The following is an 18,071-nucleotide window of genomic DNA, read 5'->3' on the forward strand; positions in this document are numbered from 1 at the left end:
TTGCAACAAAATGCCTGTAACTGAAAGGGAAAAGCAAGGAGAAAATGTTATTATCAACTTACTCAAAACCAAGAAACCAATTTTAAGGAGTCTTAAATAAAGATGCTTAACAAGGCCTTAAAATCTTGAATAATTGTGACACTGGAATACATGCCAACTCATAATGATGTGTGATCAGCTCTCTCATACAGTATATGAAATATCTTCCCAGTGTGTGCTTGAAAGGAATTCACACTCCCTAACCATAAATTAGTCGTTTAGCTCCTCACACTCCTACTAAGAGGGACTTTGCTTTGTTCACCTGGAGAGGGTGGGGGTGGGAAAAGAGGAATTTAAATAAGCTTCCCTTCTGCTATAAATGAGCCCCACTCAATTTCTGTATCTCCTCCCCTCCCCAACATCAATAAATGTGGTATAATTATTCTATATCCTGTATAGGCAACAAGACAATATAATCCCTGCCCAAACAACAAAAATTACTCCAGCATTATAGATGAGCTCTCTGACCCGTGTTAAAAAGCTATACCACACCCCAATGAAAAAGTTATTAGCCCCATACTTATTTATGAGGGTTTATCTCATTCCCCCTTCTAGTCTGTGAGAAATACCTCTCAACTCTTGCAAATTCGGGATTTTCTGCCCCCCCCCCCCAGCACCTAGTCATAAAGGGTTCCTTTCCGTTTTGCTTTCTAAATGGCGTTTGGTCATTCCTGCTACTATTAATAGGGTTACCACACGCTCTCCAAACTGGTAAGGGGATGACACCCCCACTCTATTAATATGCGCGCCTCCCTTCCGTGTTCATGGATCCAGACCCCCCCCCTCCCCCATGTACGAGGTGTGTTTGTGGTGGGGGGTGTTTTCCCAGCTATAGAAAGTTGCTGTGATCTGCTCTCCCTCCATAACGAGGGAGCGTATTCTTCACCAACTTGGGTCGGGGGGTGGTGGTGGGGAGAATTACCTCTTATACTGTACAAGGACTTGCTAAGGGGCGGGAAGAAAGCGCGGTTTAAAAGAAACTTAAACCTGCTCCTTCCTGCCGTCCTACCTCCCAGCTTCAATGGGTCTCAGGACAGAAAGAAAAGGCGGGAAGCGTCCCTTTAGCTGCAGCCTGAGGGGATTTTTTTTTTTTTAAGGCTTCAAGTCATCTTTCCGTTGAACAGGCTCCCTCTAGGGAGCAAAACAACAACAACCAACATAAATGAACTATCTTCCTTCAAGGTAACAGTTTAAAAATAGATCAAGAAGTTAACTGTTTTTAGACTGTGAATATGGCACACCCCTGCCATCAAGATAGCAGTTTAAATAAATTAACACGTGCAACAACAACGACAACGGATAAACGGATCAAGAAGATAACATTATTTATCACATTTCGCTCTGGTGGATTAAATCTGGGGGCCCTTTTCTGTTCTGCCCTCAAAATGTAGCCTCTCACTTCCCTTCCATCTGTCCCTGCCCAACCAATGTATTGTTTTTGAGATCGTTAATGCCGTACTGATTTTTTTTCAGCCATGTAATATGCCTTTTGTGTTAACTGCGATGTTTAGCTTATTTTTAGTTGAGTTGTCGTTGTTGTTTACAGATTGTAATTGTTGAGGTTTTCTTAATTATTTTATAGGACTTACGATGTATTTGCGATGCTCTACGATTGTTATTTATTGTTTGTAAGCTGCTTTGAGATTCATTTGAATAAAAAGCAGCATAGAAATACAATAAATAAAATAAAATCTATTTGAAAAGGGGATGGGGAAGGCGGTTGGAGTCTTTGAAAATCCCCCCAGAAGAAAGACGGAAAGCCTGAGGGGATTTTTAAAATCTTTTTAAAGACTCCAACCGCCTTTCTTCAGGGTGGGATGGGTAGAAAATTGAGACAAACTTTCGGTAAAACCTGCCTTTTAAATAACAGTTATAATGATGGTGATGATTCTGGTGGATTAAATCTGGGGGCCCTTTTCTGGGAGCCCCATCGGTTTATTTTTATAAAGGTAGCTCAAGGCAATTTACAACATGCACATGAAAACCAGCATAAAACAACACACATAAAAATCTAAAATACCTTCATATTTTTAAAAGCCAGTAGGACTAAAACATCTTACCCACCGATAATAAAAGAATCATTGAAAGTATAGTTGGAACGGATCCTAAGGGTCATTTAGCCCAACCCCCTGCAATGCAGGAATCTCAAGGGGCACTTTCCCTACTTTCTAGGACCCTTCCCCAATGCCATAAGGTATAAATATTTAGATTTAGGGTTGGCAGCCACTAATCTGAGGCATCCACCGCTATAGAGCAGAGTAGGAGTAGGCCTCAGGCAGAAACATGCCAGTTCCCAGTCTTCAATCATTCGATGTTCCCACCCTAAGTCTACTTTAATCATTTAACTGAACGGATTAATGCATTCACCTTCATAAGCCTGTTTGGACTTCCCCCTCTCAGAACATTCAGATTCACTTAACCAAAACACTAGTTTTATTATTGTAACCCATAAGAAGATCCATGCTGTATGAGGCCAAAGGTTAATCCAGTCCGTCCTGTTCTTATAGTGGCCACTTAGATGCCTCTGGTATTCTGCACTTGTGATTCCCGGTAACACATTCAGAAGGCATGGTACCTCTGAAAGCGAAGGGAGAATGCAAAGTATAATTTAGTTACAGAAATAAAAGCAAAATGATGCCTAGTAATTGGCAGAGTGAGAAAACACAGTTTACTAGGTTGTTAATAATAATAATAATAATAATAATAATAATAATAATAATAATAATAATAATTGTACCCCGCCCATCTGGCTGGGTCCCCCCAGCCACTCTGGGGGGGCCTCCAACAGATATTAAAATACATTAAAATATCACAGGTTAAAAACTTCCCTAAACAGGGCTGCCTTCAGGTATTTTCTGAATGTCAGATATTTATCTCTTTGACCTCTGCTGGGAGGGTGTTCCACAGGGCAGGTGCCACTACCGAGAAGGCCCTCTGCCTGGTTCCCTGTAGCTTTGCTGCTCACAGTGAGGGAACCACCAGAAGGCCCTCAGAACAAAAACTACACATGAACAGAAGGAGCTACCTTATGCTAAGTCAGACCTTTTCTAGAGCAACATTTTCTGTGTCTTTTGTATTGGTGGAACCCAGAGTTGTCCAGTCATGTTGAATGGTGGGAGATTCAAGACGGACACAACATACAATTAAACTATGGAATGTATTAACACAAAGATGTGCTGATACTCACCAACTTAAGACTGCTTTAAAAAGTATAAAGCAAAAGGGGAATGCCTGTTTCTCTTTCAACATAATTTGTTCTAGTCAGGTCAAGTCAGGAGTGTATTTAGGGGTTGGCTGGGTTGGCCCCTGCCAAGGTCGCAGGCCAAAAACTGGCGCCATTGCAACAGCCCTGCAAGTCCTCCTCCAGTTGGCCAGTAGCGCTTTTAGTTCCTTGCCAAGGGTGCCGAGTGAAACCACCATCCCAATCTGCCCTCATATGATGGAGAGACCTGCACTGTCCCAGCCTCGTGCAAGCCTGGGTGAAACTGCCTCAGCTCTCTCGGTGAGAGCTGGAGAAGTTTCACCCGGTGTCTTGCGGGCAGAGGCCAATGCAGAATGTTTTCTCAACATTGCGGTATATCGCCAAACCATGTTTGGCGGCCGGGCGACAAATCGCAGTGTTGAAAAGCTGATAGCATTCAGCCCTAACCTCTGGGAACAGAGACACATTGCATCTGGATACTAGTCTCTCTCAGGGAACAACAGCAGGAGAAGGCTATTGCACTTACCGGTACATAGTCACATGGGAGGCCACTTCAGCAGGCCTTTGGTATGTTCTTAGTTTTCCCCGAGAAAACATTTTATGTGCATAAAATTGTAACCAACCAGATGCCTCTAGGACAGTGTTTTTCAACCACTGTTCCGTGGCACACTAGTGTGCCGCGAGATGTTGCCTGGTGTACCGTGGGGAAAATTGAAAAATTCAAGAGAATTACTTTATATATAGTCAATATAGGCACAGAGTTAAATTTTTTAACATTTTCTAATGGTGGTGTGCCTCGTGATTTTTTTCATGAAACAAGTGTGCCTTTGCCCAAAAAAGTTTGAAAAACACTGCTCTAGGAAGCCCACATGCAGGACATTAAAGAGCTCTCTCCTAACATTTATTCCCAACACCTGAAATTCAGTGGCATATAACTGTCAAAGTTCTGTTCGCAGTTTCATTGAGTATAGTGCTATCCAAGAGCTGTGTGAAATTTTTGACAGTTTCACTTGACACCAAGGACCACTTCTAATGTTTTTCCCTACTCAGGTTTTTTTTTGGGGGGGGGAGCATGTAGTGCAGGGGTCAGCAAACTTTTTTAGCAGGGGGCTGGTCCACTGTCTCTCAGACCTTGTGGGGGGCTGGACTATATTTTTTTGGGGGGGGGAATGAATGAATTCATATGCCCCACAAATAACCAGAGATGCATTTTAAATAAAAACACACATTCTACTCATGTAAAAACATGCCGATTCCTGGACCATCCGCTGGCAGGATTTAGAAGGTGATTGGGCCAGATCCGGCCCCCAGGACTTAGTTTGCCTACCCATGATGTAGAGAATTAACTATAAAATGCCAGCAAATTTGTGTGGACAGCTTGATGAAAGTCTTAGCAGCTTTTGCCTGATTGTTTTCCTCCAACATTTCCTAGTTTTCTTTCTTTCTTTCTTTCTTTCTTTCTTTCTTTCTTTCTTTCTTTCTTTCTTTCTTTCTTTCTTTTGGACATCTGGCAAAGATTAAAATTATCATTGTGGGACAGGATCTTGACGATAAAAATGATTGTTTTACCAAAAATGTTGTTTTTGTTCCAAATGCTCCCAATAATTAGCAATAACCAGATCTTTGAAGAATGGAGGAAGGATATTTCACAATTTATATGGCAAGGGAAGAGACCAAGGGTAAAGTACAAGTTATTAATAGATTCAAAAGATGGGGGGGGGGGCTTTGGATTACCAGATTTGAAATTATATTATTATGGGCTTGCTTAGGGTGGATTAAAGATTGGGTTAGGCTAAACAACACTGAGATTTTAGACACGGAGGGGTGGAACAACCGTTTCGGTTGGCACTCCTACTTGGTATATGGAAAAGTGGCCGTAAATAAGGACTTCTTAAATCATGTATTTAGAAAATCCCTATACAAAGTGTGGATAAATCAGTGGTGGTTACCTGAACCAAAAACACCCTGGTGGGTTTCCCCACCAGAGGTCTTAGGAATAAAGAAACTAAATATGGAAAAGACATGGCCTACATACCACCAATTATTAATAAACGAACAAGGTATAGTAAAATTAAAACCATATGAGGAAATCAAAGAATATTGCAGTAGCTGGCTACAATATTACCAAATAGCAAATCTATTTAAGGAGGATAGAAAGATTGGAATCTCGAAGTTGCAAAATGAATTGGCAAACCAGACAAAAAGACAATATTGAGAAATGTATAAATTATTTTTAGAGTGGGAGCTAAAGGATGAAGTTATAAAAGAAAAACGATAAAGTGGTCACAGGATTTAGGTAAAATAATTCATTTAGATAGATGGGAAAAATTATGGAGTGAAGAGATTAATTTTACTGCATGTTATGCAATAAGAGAAAATATGAAAATGTGTCACCGCTTGTATCTTACTCCAGTGAAACTGGCTAAGATCTATAAAAAACACTCCAATTTTTGCTGGAGATGTAATGAGGAAGTGGGAACACTATTTCATATGTGGTGGGGGTACAAATTAATTAAACAATTCTGGATTAAGATTCATGAAGAATTGAAAAAAAAATCTTTAAAACCACAATCCATAAGAAACCAGAAGCATACCTGCTAGGCTTACTAACTGATGACATCCCTAAAGACAAAAAGAATATATTTCTTTATGGGACAGCAGCAGCAAGAATATTGGTTGCTAAAAACTGGAAAACAGGTACAATACCAGAACTGTCAGAATGGAGATCAAAAATTTATGAATTTATGGCAATGGCGAAATTAACGGCGTCAATCAGAGGAGGCTCTACCCAGAAAGTCAATAAGGAATGGGAAATTGTAGAAGTATATATGAAAAATCTAGAAAGGAAAATCAACTAGCAGCAAACATAAAAGATTAACGTTCGCAAGGATATTGGGTATTATTATATCAAAATGTGTATAACAAGAACAAATATAAATAACAACAGAATAGAATAGTATAAGTTTAATAAGATCCTACATGGGTGAGGGAAGTATGGGGGAGGGAGAGTAGAGGGTGGAGGAGCATGTTATAATTGAAGAAGTATTAAGAAATATTAAAATGTGATACAAAATGGCTTGAGATAAGTAATAAGAAATATGTATCAGAGATTGTAAGACTTTTGTTTCTATATTCTGTTTTCATATTTTCTTTCTCGGGTTTCTTTCTGTATTGCATTTGTATAATAAAATAAAAAAATTATTTAGAAAAATATAAAATAAAAACAATTTCCTAGTTTTCTTTATATTTTGTTCTTGTCAGGCTTTATGGAATTATCTTTTATTCTTCAGAACCGCAACAGAAACAAATTCAACTTCCTGAACCCTGGAGGCTTCTGCCAATACCCATTGCAGTTTCAAATATAAATTTCACTGGTATCACAAAGGATAGAAACCTTAAAAAAAACCAAGAATAGTTGAAATCCTCAACAACACTAATTCTGCAAAAAAAAAAAAAAAAGGTTTTGGGAGCTCTTGGGCAAGTGGACCAACTGTCTCTGAATCGGGCAGTCTCTTTTTTAACCCTGCCACTGCTGCCCATTTGCTCCCCCACTTTCAGCCCAATCCACTCAGCAACTAAGAGGGGGAGTGCAAAGCAAGTTGGGGGTGCTGCTCTATATCCTCACTTAATGTAGTTAGTTGTACACTCACTGAGGGCAGCAACATCAAGGGGGGAAATAAGCAGGGCCAGAAAGTTCTTGATCAGCAAACATCCCCTTCAGGAATGTGGGCCTTGCCAAGAGCCTGACAATGCTACCTTGGCCTCCCCAGACTTTTTTACCTGCACCTGGTAAACAACAACCTATTGCATGTGAGTAGCTGCTAGTGGAAATCACGACTTTGTGTTACTTCTTTGGGGGATGATGAGGATGAGGGTACTGCTGCTGGATGACTGCTTGTGGATGTCAGAGATTGGATGAGCTGGGCAAGGGGTGTATGTGGGTTAGTTAACCTGGCTTCCAAGCAAAAGGTGGAATGCTGGGGAGCTGCATGTTAAGTGACAGCATGGATGCTGTTGACGAATGCACAACCAGTGTAACCGTGATCTGCTATTTTATATCAATTGCATTTTTCTTTTGTATCAATATGTTCATAGCTTTGGGGGCCTTTGGGTCAAAAAGCAGTTATAAACCATACATGTAAAATATGTGCTAAAGAAAGAAAACCGTATTTTATTTTTACATTAAAGTTTTTAATTAGTGAAACAATTATCATCAATGTAACAAGCTGAAAAATACAGCAACCTGATAGAAGACTGAGGTAACAAAATACTGTGCCAAAAACCTAAAAGACTCCCACACAAGAGTTAAAAGTTCAGTGGTTATTATGAGAGACAATTCACAAGATTTTTTAGAAAGAGGCCTTACACAAATGGCATGCAGTGGGCTGCTGGAATACAGCTAAAAGTAAAAATAAAATAAAATAGTGCAACAGTTCTCACAAGAAACAAATTGAAATATAGAAATTGGTTTACATCACAATGTGACAAATGGGTCAAAAAATTGAATACTATTGTCTATACCTTGACTGAGTGCTAATTGGAAAAACATGCATTTTGGCACTAAGTTTACTTTTAAATTACATGTACGCTAATAAATTAATAATAAATAATATTGCTCAATACAGTACAGCTAAACAAATCATTAACAGTCATCCTGAAAATAATTTGATAGGGACCCTTTTGCAGAATAGCTGAACAAAAAGACTAGCTTTGTACAATTATCACTATTCACTAGGACCTGATCCAGTGATCTGTTCTGGGCATAGGAATACTGGTGTGCAGTATGGGGTTATCTCACCTGCACCAGCACCACTATTCATTTCAAAGGAGAAAGCCAATTCGTAGAATATGCCTTTGCACACGTGGATCTGTTGCCACCATCGAAATAAACTGAACTGTTTTCAAGCACAAGAGCCGAGTGTGAGTTTGTGTGTATTTTTACACACACAAACACACACATGCCAGGGCACAGTTTTTGTGATATCTTTTGAGGAAGGTGGTATTTTAAATAGTACCAATATGCATCACTTGAATTCACAGTAAAAGGTGCACACACACAAAAATCAGTAGCTAAGTAGAGCTTCATGCTTTTATAGGACGAGAACCATTTAAATGTGGATTATGCTAATAACAATTTCCATATACTGTACTAACACTCGTTTATTTCATCTTCTCAAAACACTGCAGTAAAGATGCTTATATTGCTGAATACTGCATCATATCACCATTATCACACAACTCATTATTGTACAACTTTCCATGTCCATATACAACAAATCAAAATCATGGCCAGCCATTTGCATCACTGGTTCTTGCTTTCTTTTCTTAAAAACAAAAACAAAACAAAACATTCCAAATGCAGATTTGCAGAGGGACTTTCAAGTAGCTTAATTCCAAGAGATTTCCCCCCTCTACAGATGCATGCAAGTTTCATTCATTACAAAAGGAGATTTTCCCTCTCATGGGTGTCACCATGACAAGTGTTATTTTCATTAATGCAATGTCATTATCAAGGACTGTGCTGATTTCTGATCCAAATTACTTTGGATTGAGGTGCTTGATGTAAAAGGGTGGAGGCTGATGAGATTTGGGAGGCATTTTTCTTGTGATGCAGGGATTCTTCACAAGCCAAAATATTTCCCCTTGTTTATCCAGTAAGTAAAATATAAAGCAAAATACAGATCTGCTTTCTGTAAGTGTTTGTTCTGAAAGAGTTTTGCGGCCAAATACCACACATTCTTACTTAAAGGCCCACTAGATTCAATGGGACTTATTTCTTCATAAATTATAGTTTTACAGCCTTCATGGTTTATAGCTGTTTCTGTCTACTCAGAGGCATATAATAAACTATCCCTTTGCCTTCAATAGTGTATGATTTTTGGATGTGACTATTTTTTGGATTTCAGTTTGTGGTTCACACTGACTTATGAACAAGCCAGTAAGTGTAGGCATTTATTATTTAGATTTAAATGTTGCTCTTCCGACAGTAACTGTGAGCACCTGGATTACTGATGAATCATTATATAACTAGGTCTTGGAACTTATTCTGAGCAGTTCAATTTTTTTTTTTTGCTTCAAATATGTTTTGATGAAAGAGCTACAGTTTGTATTCTAACCAATGCATATTTTAACCCCTAAGTGACTGAGGTAAAATTTACCACACAGATTGTTCTTTTCCATCCGATTATTTGATTGGTAGGCAACCCAAACACCTCTGGTTTTTCCTTAAGCCATTTGTTGACAATGGAGTCACTAAATTATGCATGTCATAATTCCCTTTCTATAGCATTTGGTCTTTGGCAGCATGAGAAGGCCTAGTCCTTTTAACCATTCATTAGTTTCCCTGCATCAGGTGGGTGCTCCTTGCATGTTTGGCATCCTTGGAAGTTACATAGAATAGAATTCAGGCTGGGCTGTCAACGGAATGGTGCTTTGATTTCATACAACTGTAGAAGTGATGATAATATTATCCATGGTTTTGTAATGAGTTTCTGGCTTAAATACAGACATTTAAAACTTGAGTACACACCTGGATGAGGTTAATTATTTAGTATAAAAGGATGGTGTTGGCTTTTCAGCATTAAGTAGGAGGTTTGGAGATCAGACTTTTAATAACCATCATTCAGCTGGCAAGATGTGTCTCTTTCTGCATCCTGCAGGTAGGTGGGATATCATCAGCACATATATACAGAGATGTTACAAAATCACACACCTCTGCTTTTGATGGCAAATCCAGAGAAATGTTCTTGAAAAAACAATCCAAACATGTAAACTCCATTTCTCTGTACAAGAGAACCCTTCAAAATCGTATCCCAACACATTATGAGATGGTGATTTCTGAAAAGAGAATTCCATTCATTGGCTGATAATAAAGAGTTTGTTGATAGACCTATAGATATCCTACTACAACTACCGGTACCTCACTCTCATGAATTTAGCTTTTGGATTGGCAAGAAAGCCAGCTGTGCAGCTCCCAACTGTAAAAAGGGTGTTTGGGGATACACCTGGCTGTAAAATTTCCTCTCTCTCTTTTTGGGTAGCTTACTAGATTCAGTAACTGGGTTCTCTTTGACAGCCAGTTTCATATAGGATTTCAGTCTTAGATCTATGACACAAGCATACAACATGACAATTCAAAAACAATACAGTCAACAGACATTGAGACACTGAACATTAAAGGAAATTATTTAAAATAAAAATATTCAAAGATTAACAATATCCAATTAGATCAACAGACAGCATGCCCTTGCCAGCGCTTTCTTCAGATGCAGAGTTCTGTTAATCCGAAGTGGCTTCCCATGTTTATTAAAAGCTGTACCACTCAGTTGTAGTCTTGCAGATGTTCAGTGGCTGAGTGCTTACTGACTGCTGTTCATATGTTAGGAAATGGGGGAAAGGAAGATAATCAATGTATTCTTTCCTTGCTGAATACAGCCTTAACACTGATTTTCTGTGAAAGAAAGGTATGTGAAGTATCAAAAAAGGTGGGCTCAGGAAGGATGTACTGGCAACCGGCCCCCCACTCTCGGAGAAAGGGAGAGGGTGTAGCCCCTCGTCCCAAGGCAGGAATGCTCTTGCAACTTAACTGATTGAGCAGATGCCCTGTGCCCCAGGATACCTGGGGGCAGGCAACACACAGCTAGACATTTTTGATGAATAGCACCCACAGTTAAAAGAAAAACAAATAATTTAAGGCAAATATTTCTTTTTGGGGTGAAAGAACCCAGGAGGAGCGTTAACACTAACTGATTTTTCAGCAGCAAGAGACCCTTCATTTGCCTGGGCACCTGTAGTTAATTAAAACAAAGCAGCACAACCAATTACAAGAAACAAACACTAAATTGAAGGTGGTTTATCTTGTGCCAAAATACACATTTCTCAAATAGCTCAGGTATGAACATTGGTTTGTCCCTATGTTTGATACAAAATCTGAGGCAGCCACATTGCCAAGCAACTCAGTGCACTTAAGGTTATAAAAACGTTGTTCCACAATGTCCTATTCTAATTGACACTTTGCAGCAAAGTTAACACTGTCATCATTTTGTGCATTAGAAATAATTGAAAACCCAACATGGGCTAAATGTTCTTCAGTCACATAAAGCAGCTCAACAATAAAAAGAGCAGATAAAATAAAATAAAAATCCGCAGAAGATGTGATGCACAGTTTGTGGCAGAACAGAAATCCACGGTAGTCTGTGACCACAAAGCTAAAGTCAAGGATCCTGCACTAAGCAGGTTGTATCTTCAATCAGTCTAAAACACCTCTCTCATCAGTGCATTGAGTTAGATCCTGTCCTAAGGACAACATTCACTTTCTGCTTTTAGAAGCTGTGTCATAATTACTTTCAAGTTATATAAGAAAAGTGCTGAAGTCACTGTTACAGACAGCTGGCTCATTCTAGAGTCCCCTTCCTCCATTTTCCTGTGGGAATGATTTTCCCATCCTGCAGTTTGGCACTTGAAGTCACATCACATACTGGAGCACGTTATTCAAATGACATAAGGTTTGCAGGTACCTGGCAGAGAAAAGTAAACTGGTCAGTACAATGGGTGGAAGACATCAGCATCCCAAGGCTGTGGAAGCGCTCATGCAAAAAGAAAAAGAAGAAGTTATGAACTGGTTCTACATCTATAAAAGCTATTTATTTATTTAAACATAAGAAAACCAGAGGAAGTTGCATACACTAGCAATAATTTCATCAACCAGGAATGTATGAGTAACAGCTTCATGCGTGGTCTGAGTGATTTGCTGTGTGTTCTGAAATCATTAACCAGAGTGGCTGAGTTTGCTTTCTCCCCTCCCCTCCTCACCCCAATCCCTCTTCTGTGGTTTGTAAGCCTAAGCACGAGGACTTCTTTATTTTTGATATCTGAAAATGGTTCTGGACAGTGCTGTTTTTCTAGAAAAAGAGGTGCCAGAACTCACCATGAATGCCTCCCTTGTTCTCTTATAATGGCAGTGGCACTCACCTGAGAGGTGCCAGAACTGAGTTCCAGTGAGTTCCAGCTGAAAAAAAGCCCTGGCTCGGGAAGCCCTTTTGGCAGAAGAGCAGGGTAAAAATCTTCTCAGACCAAGAGTAAGAGTACTTTAACAGAGAAACCACGGGCTGCACACTGAATTAAATTTCCATATCATAAATTAAAGTGTTTGCAATATAGTTAGTATTGCATAGTTAGCAAGTAGCTGGGCTGGGCTCAGGCCCTCTCAATGCTCCTTATGTGTAAGGGGCTTTGGTGAAGCAACATCTCCTTCCCCCTGCTCTACAATGACATTCAGCTGCCAGAGTCAAGGAAGCAAAAGTGTGGTGTGCATATGATTCACATTATTAGGCAGAACACCCTGGGGAGCACCAGGCAGAGTGTCTCTTGCCAGGAAGGGTGTGCAATAAAGTATTTTTTAAAAGGGAGGGGAAAGGCGCATAGAGACAGGTCGGATCAAAGCATGGCGTGGCAAATTAACATCCCTCCACCACAAAACATAAGAAACTAGACATGGGGCAGTGATTAAGTGTTGCTTTACAACCAGCCATCATTTGCTTGCTACCTGCTCTGCTCAGGTCAGTTTCAAAAGTCTATAAAGCAACTTTTAAAGTATGCAGTCCTGCAGAAAAGAGCAGCTCCCCCCACAACCCTCGTGGATGAATACGAATAGCCAAGACCACTGTCAAGCCGGCTGCTTCCTCCTCTTCCCTCTGTCCCTGAAAAAGGCAGTCTGGAGGTAGCAGGCCCAAGGGTGCTATAGCTGAACTTGGTGATAAGATGTTGACATTGTTGCTGACTGGTTCAAAAAAAAAAAAAAGGCCTTACGACCTGTGTGTTGGACCACACTGCTTTAAATATATAAATAATGGTTGTTTCCAACTATGTTCTACTCAGAGTAGACCCACTGAAATTAATGAATCTAAAGTTAGCCTTGCCCATTAATTTTAATGGGCACACTTGAAATAAAACTAACATCGGTTACAATCCATACAATAATATTTTACAACCATATGCAATTTTGGGGAAACTTTGAGAGATCAGGTGCAGGTGGTGTAAAGGACTTCTAATTTGCCTAGGGCTTTTGTTGTGGTTATAACCCCGTTCAAAAAAATTCCACATGGCTACTATTTTAGCTTCAAACAGAAACAGAAGAAAAACCTTACCTGAGGCCTGTTGCTTCTGCATGCGTCATCCAAATGTTTGTGCCACAGTATTGCATGAAACCTTGAACCAGTCTGAAACTTGTAAACATTGCCTACAAGTCAAAAATAAAAGGTAAGAAGGAGCCCTTGAGCTTTGGAAGAAACACAACAAGATGCTGAAAGGTTTGTTTGTTTTTTTTTTTTTAAAGCCAACAATTTATCTGGTAAGAGAGAGAAGATCTTGGTAATGACCAGTTTGGGTGACTACTGAAGAACCTTAGTCTGAAATGTCAGAGTACTCAAAAGAGTGAGTGCAAATTGATCAGGACACCAAAAAATCTTAATCAGTCTTCCTGCCTTTGTTTCTACTGAGTAAAGCTGGTAGTTTAAGAATGTATTCTGTATTTACCTTGTTGGTTTATAAGAGCTGGGGGATATTCTGTTTAGCATGCTGAAGTAGAAGCAGCTTACTGACTCCTGCCTTGCCAGTTTTCACAGCAGGTGAGCTGGACAGGCAATGAAATAGCAGTGGTACTTTCAGGGGCGTAGCAAGGTAAACTGGTACCCGGGGCAAAAAATTGTTTTTGTCACCCCCCACCCCGAAGTGTAGGAAGGTCAGGTGGTACCTGGTGCGGAAAATTTCTTGTCAACCCCCCCCTTTGATTCCCCCCCCCCCGCAAAAATGGTTTTACGTTATTTCATATTTTCTTACAAAGGAATAATAACAATAAAAAACTTTTATTTATATCCCGCCCTCCCCGGCCGAAGTCGGGCTCAGGGTGGCTAACATCAGATACATAACATTGGTATAAAATCGAACCATAATTAAATTATCTCCTAAAAACACCTCAAAATCAAAGTCTAATTAGATGGCTTTCCACAGGGTTAGGGTTGGGAACAGTAAGTGCTCCACTGAACTGAAATTTCAGCCTTCACGACATAGGAAAACAGCCAAGTAAACAGCTATTTTGTTGGAGGAGGGTCAAGATATTAACCGGTATGCATGAAATTTCATATATAGCTATATAATCCCTAGTATAGTAAGATAAGACCTTTGGAGCAGGCATTTTTTAAAAAGTTTTTTATGAACTACCCTAGTAGGGCAGTAATTGTTCCTTGAAAATTTGTCACCCCTCCATTATGGAACATGAGGCAGACCACCTCCTACGCCCCCCTTGCTACGCCCCTGGGTACTTTACTTAGGCAATTATGAAAGAATCTGAAACTTGTGTTGCGGGTGGAAACCCAGCACCTTTTTGTTGCTGAGGAGGGTTTAATGGAGGAGTGAGGAAACTTTTTCAACATGAGGGCTGTATTCCCTTTTGGGGAACCTTCTGTGGGGTCACATATTAGTATGGGCAGGGCAAAAGCATACCCTCCAACGTTTCTCCGATAAAAATAGGGACTCCATAGTAATAATTTTACTATTTATACCCCACCCATCTGGCTGTGTTGCCCCAGCCACTCTGGGCAGCTTTCAACATATATAAAAACATAAGAAAACATTAAACAAAAACCTTTCCTATACAGGGCTGCCTTCAGCTGTCTCGGGGGTTGGGTAACTCCAAACCCCTCCAACATTTCTCTTATGAAAATAGGGATTCCAAAGGAAAAGCAGGACATTCCAGGGTCAAATCAGAAACTGGGGTGGCTTCTGTAAATCTGGTACTGTCCCTGGAAAATAGAGAAACTTGGAGTGTCTGCAAAAGTGGGCAAAGCATTGGATGTGACTATTACTTATGTACAGACATTCCAGCCACACAAAAGCCAGGGCTTCACACCCAAACACCCACCTTTCAATCCTTCATCCCAGCAAACATTATCAGACACATTTAAATGAGGCAAAAGCACTTGAGGAAGCTGTACAGGAGAAGTGGTGACGGGTGTGGCTTGGTGAGAGGGGTGTGGCCTGCAAAGGGGCACAGCTTAGATAAGAGAGAGCTGGAAGATTGCATGCAATCCTCGGACCTGATGTTCCCTACACCTGTTTTAACAGATCCTCACAGATCCTCACTGTTTCCTTTGCATTTTACAGTTTTGAATGTAAACTGAATTATAAACAGCATTTTTTCTGAGTGCTCCCATGTGGATATATACCCGTCAGCCAAGGATAATGCTTTATATATCTGATGAAGTAGACTCTAGAACAGTACACAAAAGCTTGTGCTACAGGGCTTTTGGTTGTTTGAACAAAAGCATAGTAAATGATGGTGTGCTGTCATTGGACTAAGGGGACTAGGCTAGTCCCCTAAATGTTCCCCTGTCGCCTCCTTCACAAAGTCCGGGAAGCTTCTACCCAGCTTAGGGAGGGAGGCATGATGCTCACGTGTGTGACGTCACATGCATGACATTGACGCCCCCCACAAGCTAGCGCCTCTGGCCTTAACTGTTCCCCTCTGAAAAATTTCATTGCATGCCACTGATAGTAAATCTTATTGTTACTTAGCACACTTACTGTTCTGAAGAAAGTCCAATTAAAAATAAAACACCCACCTTTATCTGGGTTGTTTAGCTGAAAAATATCAGGGTGTTCAGGGTCATCAGGCAGTGCTACCATCCAGCCCACAATAGAAACCTTTTTCCCCGGAGTAGATTTATACTAAAAGAGAGAAAAAGTCAAGGAAGAATATCAATGAGCTGAATTGTGAAATACAGGCGACTCCCCACTTATGCAGAGATTGCATTCCGGGCTCCTTATGCATAACTGAAATGTGTGTAAGTGGGGAACACCCTTATGTAAGTGGGAAGTCCTTTTGTGGCTCATGGGGAGGCTCTCCTCAGAACCCAAAGAGGATGTCCCCTTCAGGCTCTGGGGAGAATCTCCTCCCAAGCCAGAGGCACAGTGGGGCTTTTTTGAGCTGCTTAGCTGACATGCGGGAAAACATCCCCATAAGTCAGCTGAGCAGCCTCAACAAAGCCCCACTGAAGAGACTCCCTAGAGCCCAAAGAGCTGAGCAGCCCTGCACATCAGCTGAGCAGCCTCTACAAACAGCTGCTGCCCGACTGTCTGGGGAGGGTCTTCTTGTGAGCCACACTCCCACTTCCAGGTTCCATTTCCGGCTTCCTGGCACCGGGCATGTACACAATAGCATGCAAGTTGGGAGTTGCCTTTATTGTGCTACCCTGGGCTGCTTTGTGTTTTTGTGAATACTGCAGCCAATTGATTCTCTGAAACAATTGCAGATAGGATGTGCACTTGGTCTACAAAATAAGGCAAATTATTTGCTTACATGCTTTCTTTCAGTGCCTCTTAATGACTTTGCTCCAAAGTAGATCAGAGTAGATCCTGAAAGGGTTACCCAATATCTAGTCCAGGAGGAAAGCTGAAAGGAGGAAATTAAAAAAAAAACTTTCAAGAGCATACATAAATTTCCAGAACCAACATGAAAGAAGGCGAGATGCTTCAGACATGCTATCAACTATGAGGCTGCATTTGCTGTGAAGAAAACCCAGCTATTCTGCCTTCACTTTGAAAAACAAGGTTATGTGCTGTCCCCTGCTGGTGGGGATGGATGCATTACAGCTCAGTTAATCAGCTCCAGTCAGAATGATAATAAATGCACTTCAAACCTTTAGGATCAAGCAATGGCATTTTCACAAAAGCCCATGAGGAAATGTAGTGGTATGTGGGGAAAAGCCTAAAGGCCTGAGTATCCTTTCCTCTCCTATGGAATGCGAAAAATAGCAGCTATGTACTATTTGTTTTGTACTTTTTTCCTGTACAGTACATGTCTGCCTTTCTCCTCCCCCCCCCCACCCTCTTGAAGGCAGTGAAAATTACTGCCAATAGGAAATAGTTGCTATATAAGAAAGAATCCTTCCATTCCACCCAAACCAATGCCATTTCTTATATACTCAGTGCTTTTTTTCTGGGGGTACTTAAGGGTACACATTACTGGCACCTTTTTTTTTCCTAGAAGAAAAGCTTATGGAGAACAGGGTTCCAGGGTGCGGAATATAGCCTGGTTTTGAAATTTAAACAAAGGGTCTATATGGTGTAGGATGCATAGTGGCAGATTCTTTTCTTTGGGTGTTTCCAGGAGCATCTCTTAAAACAGCAGCCAGATCTGGAACCCACATTTAGCCCAACCTGCAACACATTTGATCATATGCCACCAACCCTAGTCTGCCCCAGCCAGCCACCACCTGTCTGTCTTACAACTTGCAACTAGTCCAGGTAGTGTCTTCTGGCTGTCAGCTTCCACCTTAGTCTCATGCTGCTCTTGTAGAAGTCAGCAGGGAGGAGGTAGAACCAGAATCTGTAATTAGTGCTGGTTCCTACTATTGGGCCTCCCTGCCGGTCCCAATGGGATTCAGGCACCTCTATTGGCACTATGTGCAACCATTGTAGGTTTGGTCATGACACACTTGTAAGAAGAACATCAGAACCGTAGAAAGGAGAGGGGGATACAGAGGGTTATTATGAAAGAGGGTACTGCAACAGGGTGCTAGTTGTCCCTGTACTGTCCACTAGTTCATATAGCATATTTGGCTTTGGTGATAGTCCTCTTAGGCTGAAAATGTTGTTGGTCAGTGCCAGGCCAGTAAATGGTAAGGAAAAGCATGCCAACCCATCTTGTGTTACAGAAAACTGGTTGGATGAAACAGGGGAGGTTATTCTCTCTCAGCTCTGTCAACCAGGATTCTCTGCAGAACAGCATCCAAGTCTTGGATGTTGAGGAGGCAGAGTTGCATTGGGGCTACCA

General features: G+C 40.8%; 1 protein-coding gene across 6 annotated transcripts in view; it reads right to left on the reverse strand.

The window, feature by feature from the left end:
- Nucleotides 1–11,078: 11,078 nt before the first annotated feature.
- RALGPS1 (Ral GEF with PH domain and SH3 binding motif 1) overlaps nucleotides 11,079–18,071 on the reverse strand; it is a 208,677-nt gene continuing 201,684 nt past the window's right edge. For 5 of the 6 annotated variants that reach the window (XM_033138378.1, XM_033138381.1, XM_033138380.1 and 2 more), the window contains 4 exons: nucleotides 16,596–16,688; nucleotides 15,859–15,964; nucleotides 13,387–13,478; nucleotides 11,079–11,757 (listed from right to left, as the gene is read on the reverse strand). In XM_033138378.1, coding sequence (XP_032994269.1) covers nucleotides 11,728–11,757; nucleotides 13,387–13,478; nucleotides 15,859–15,964; nucleotides 16,596–16,688 — 321 coding nt within the window. In that variant the 3' untranslated portion in view covers nucleotides 11,079–11,727. Of the gene's footprint in view, nucleotides 11,758–13,386; nucleotides 13,479–15,858; nucleotides 15,965–16,595; nucleotides 16,689–18,071 lie in introns of those variants that run through there. The other variant, XR_004425850.1, reaches the window with a different exon arrangement.

The sequence above is a fragment of the Lacerta agilis genome, chromosome Z (genome assembly GCF_009819535.1).
Source record: "Lacerta agilis isolate rLacAgi1 chromosome Z, rLacAgi1.pri, whole genome shotgun sequence".
NCBI classification, from domain to species: Eukaryota; Metazoa; Chordata; class Lepidosauria; order Squamata; family Lacertidae; genus Lacerta; species Lacerta agilis.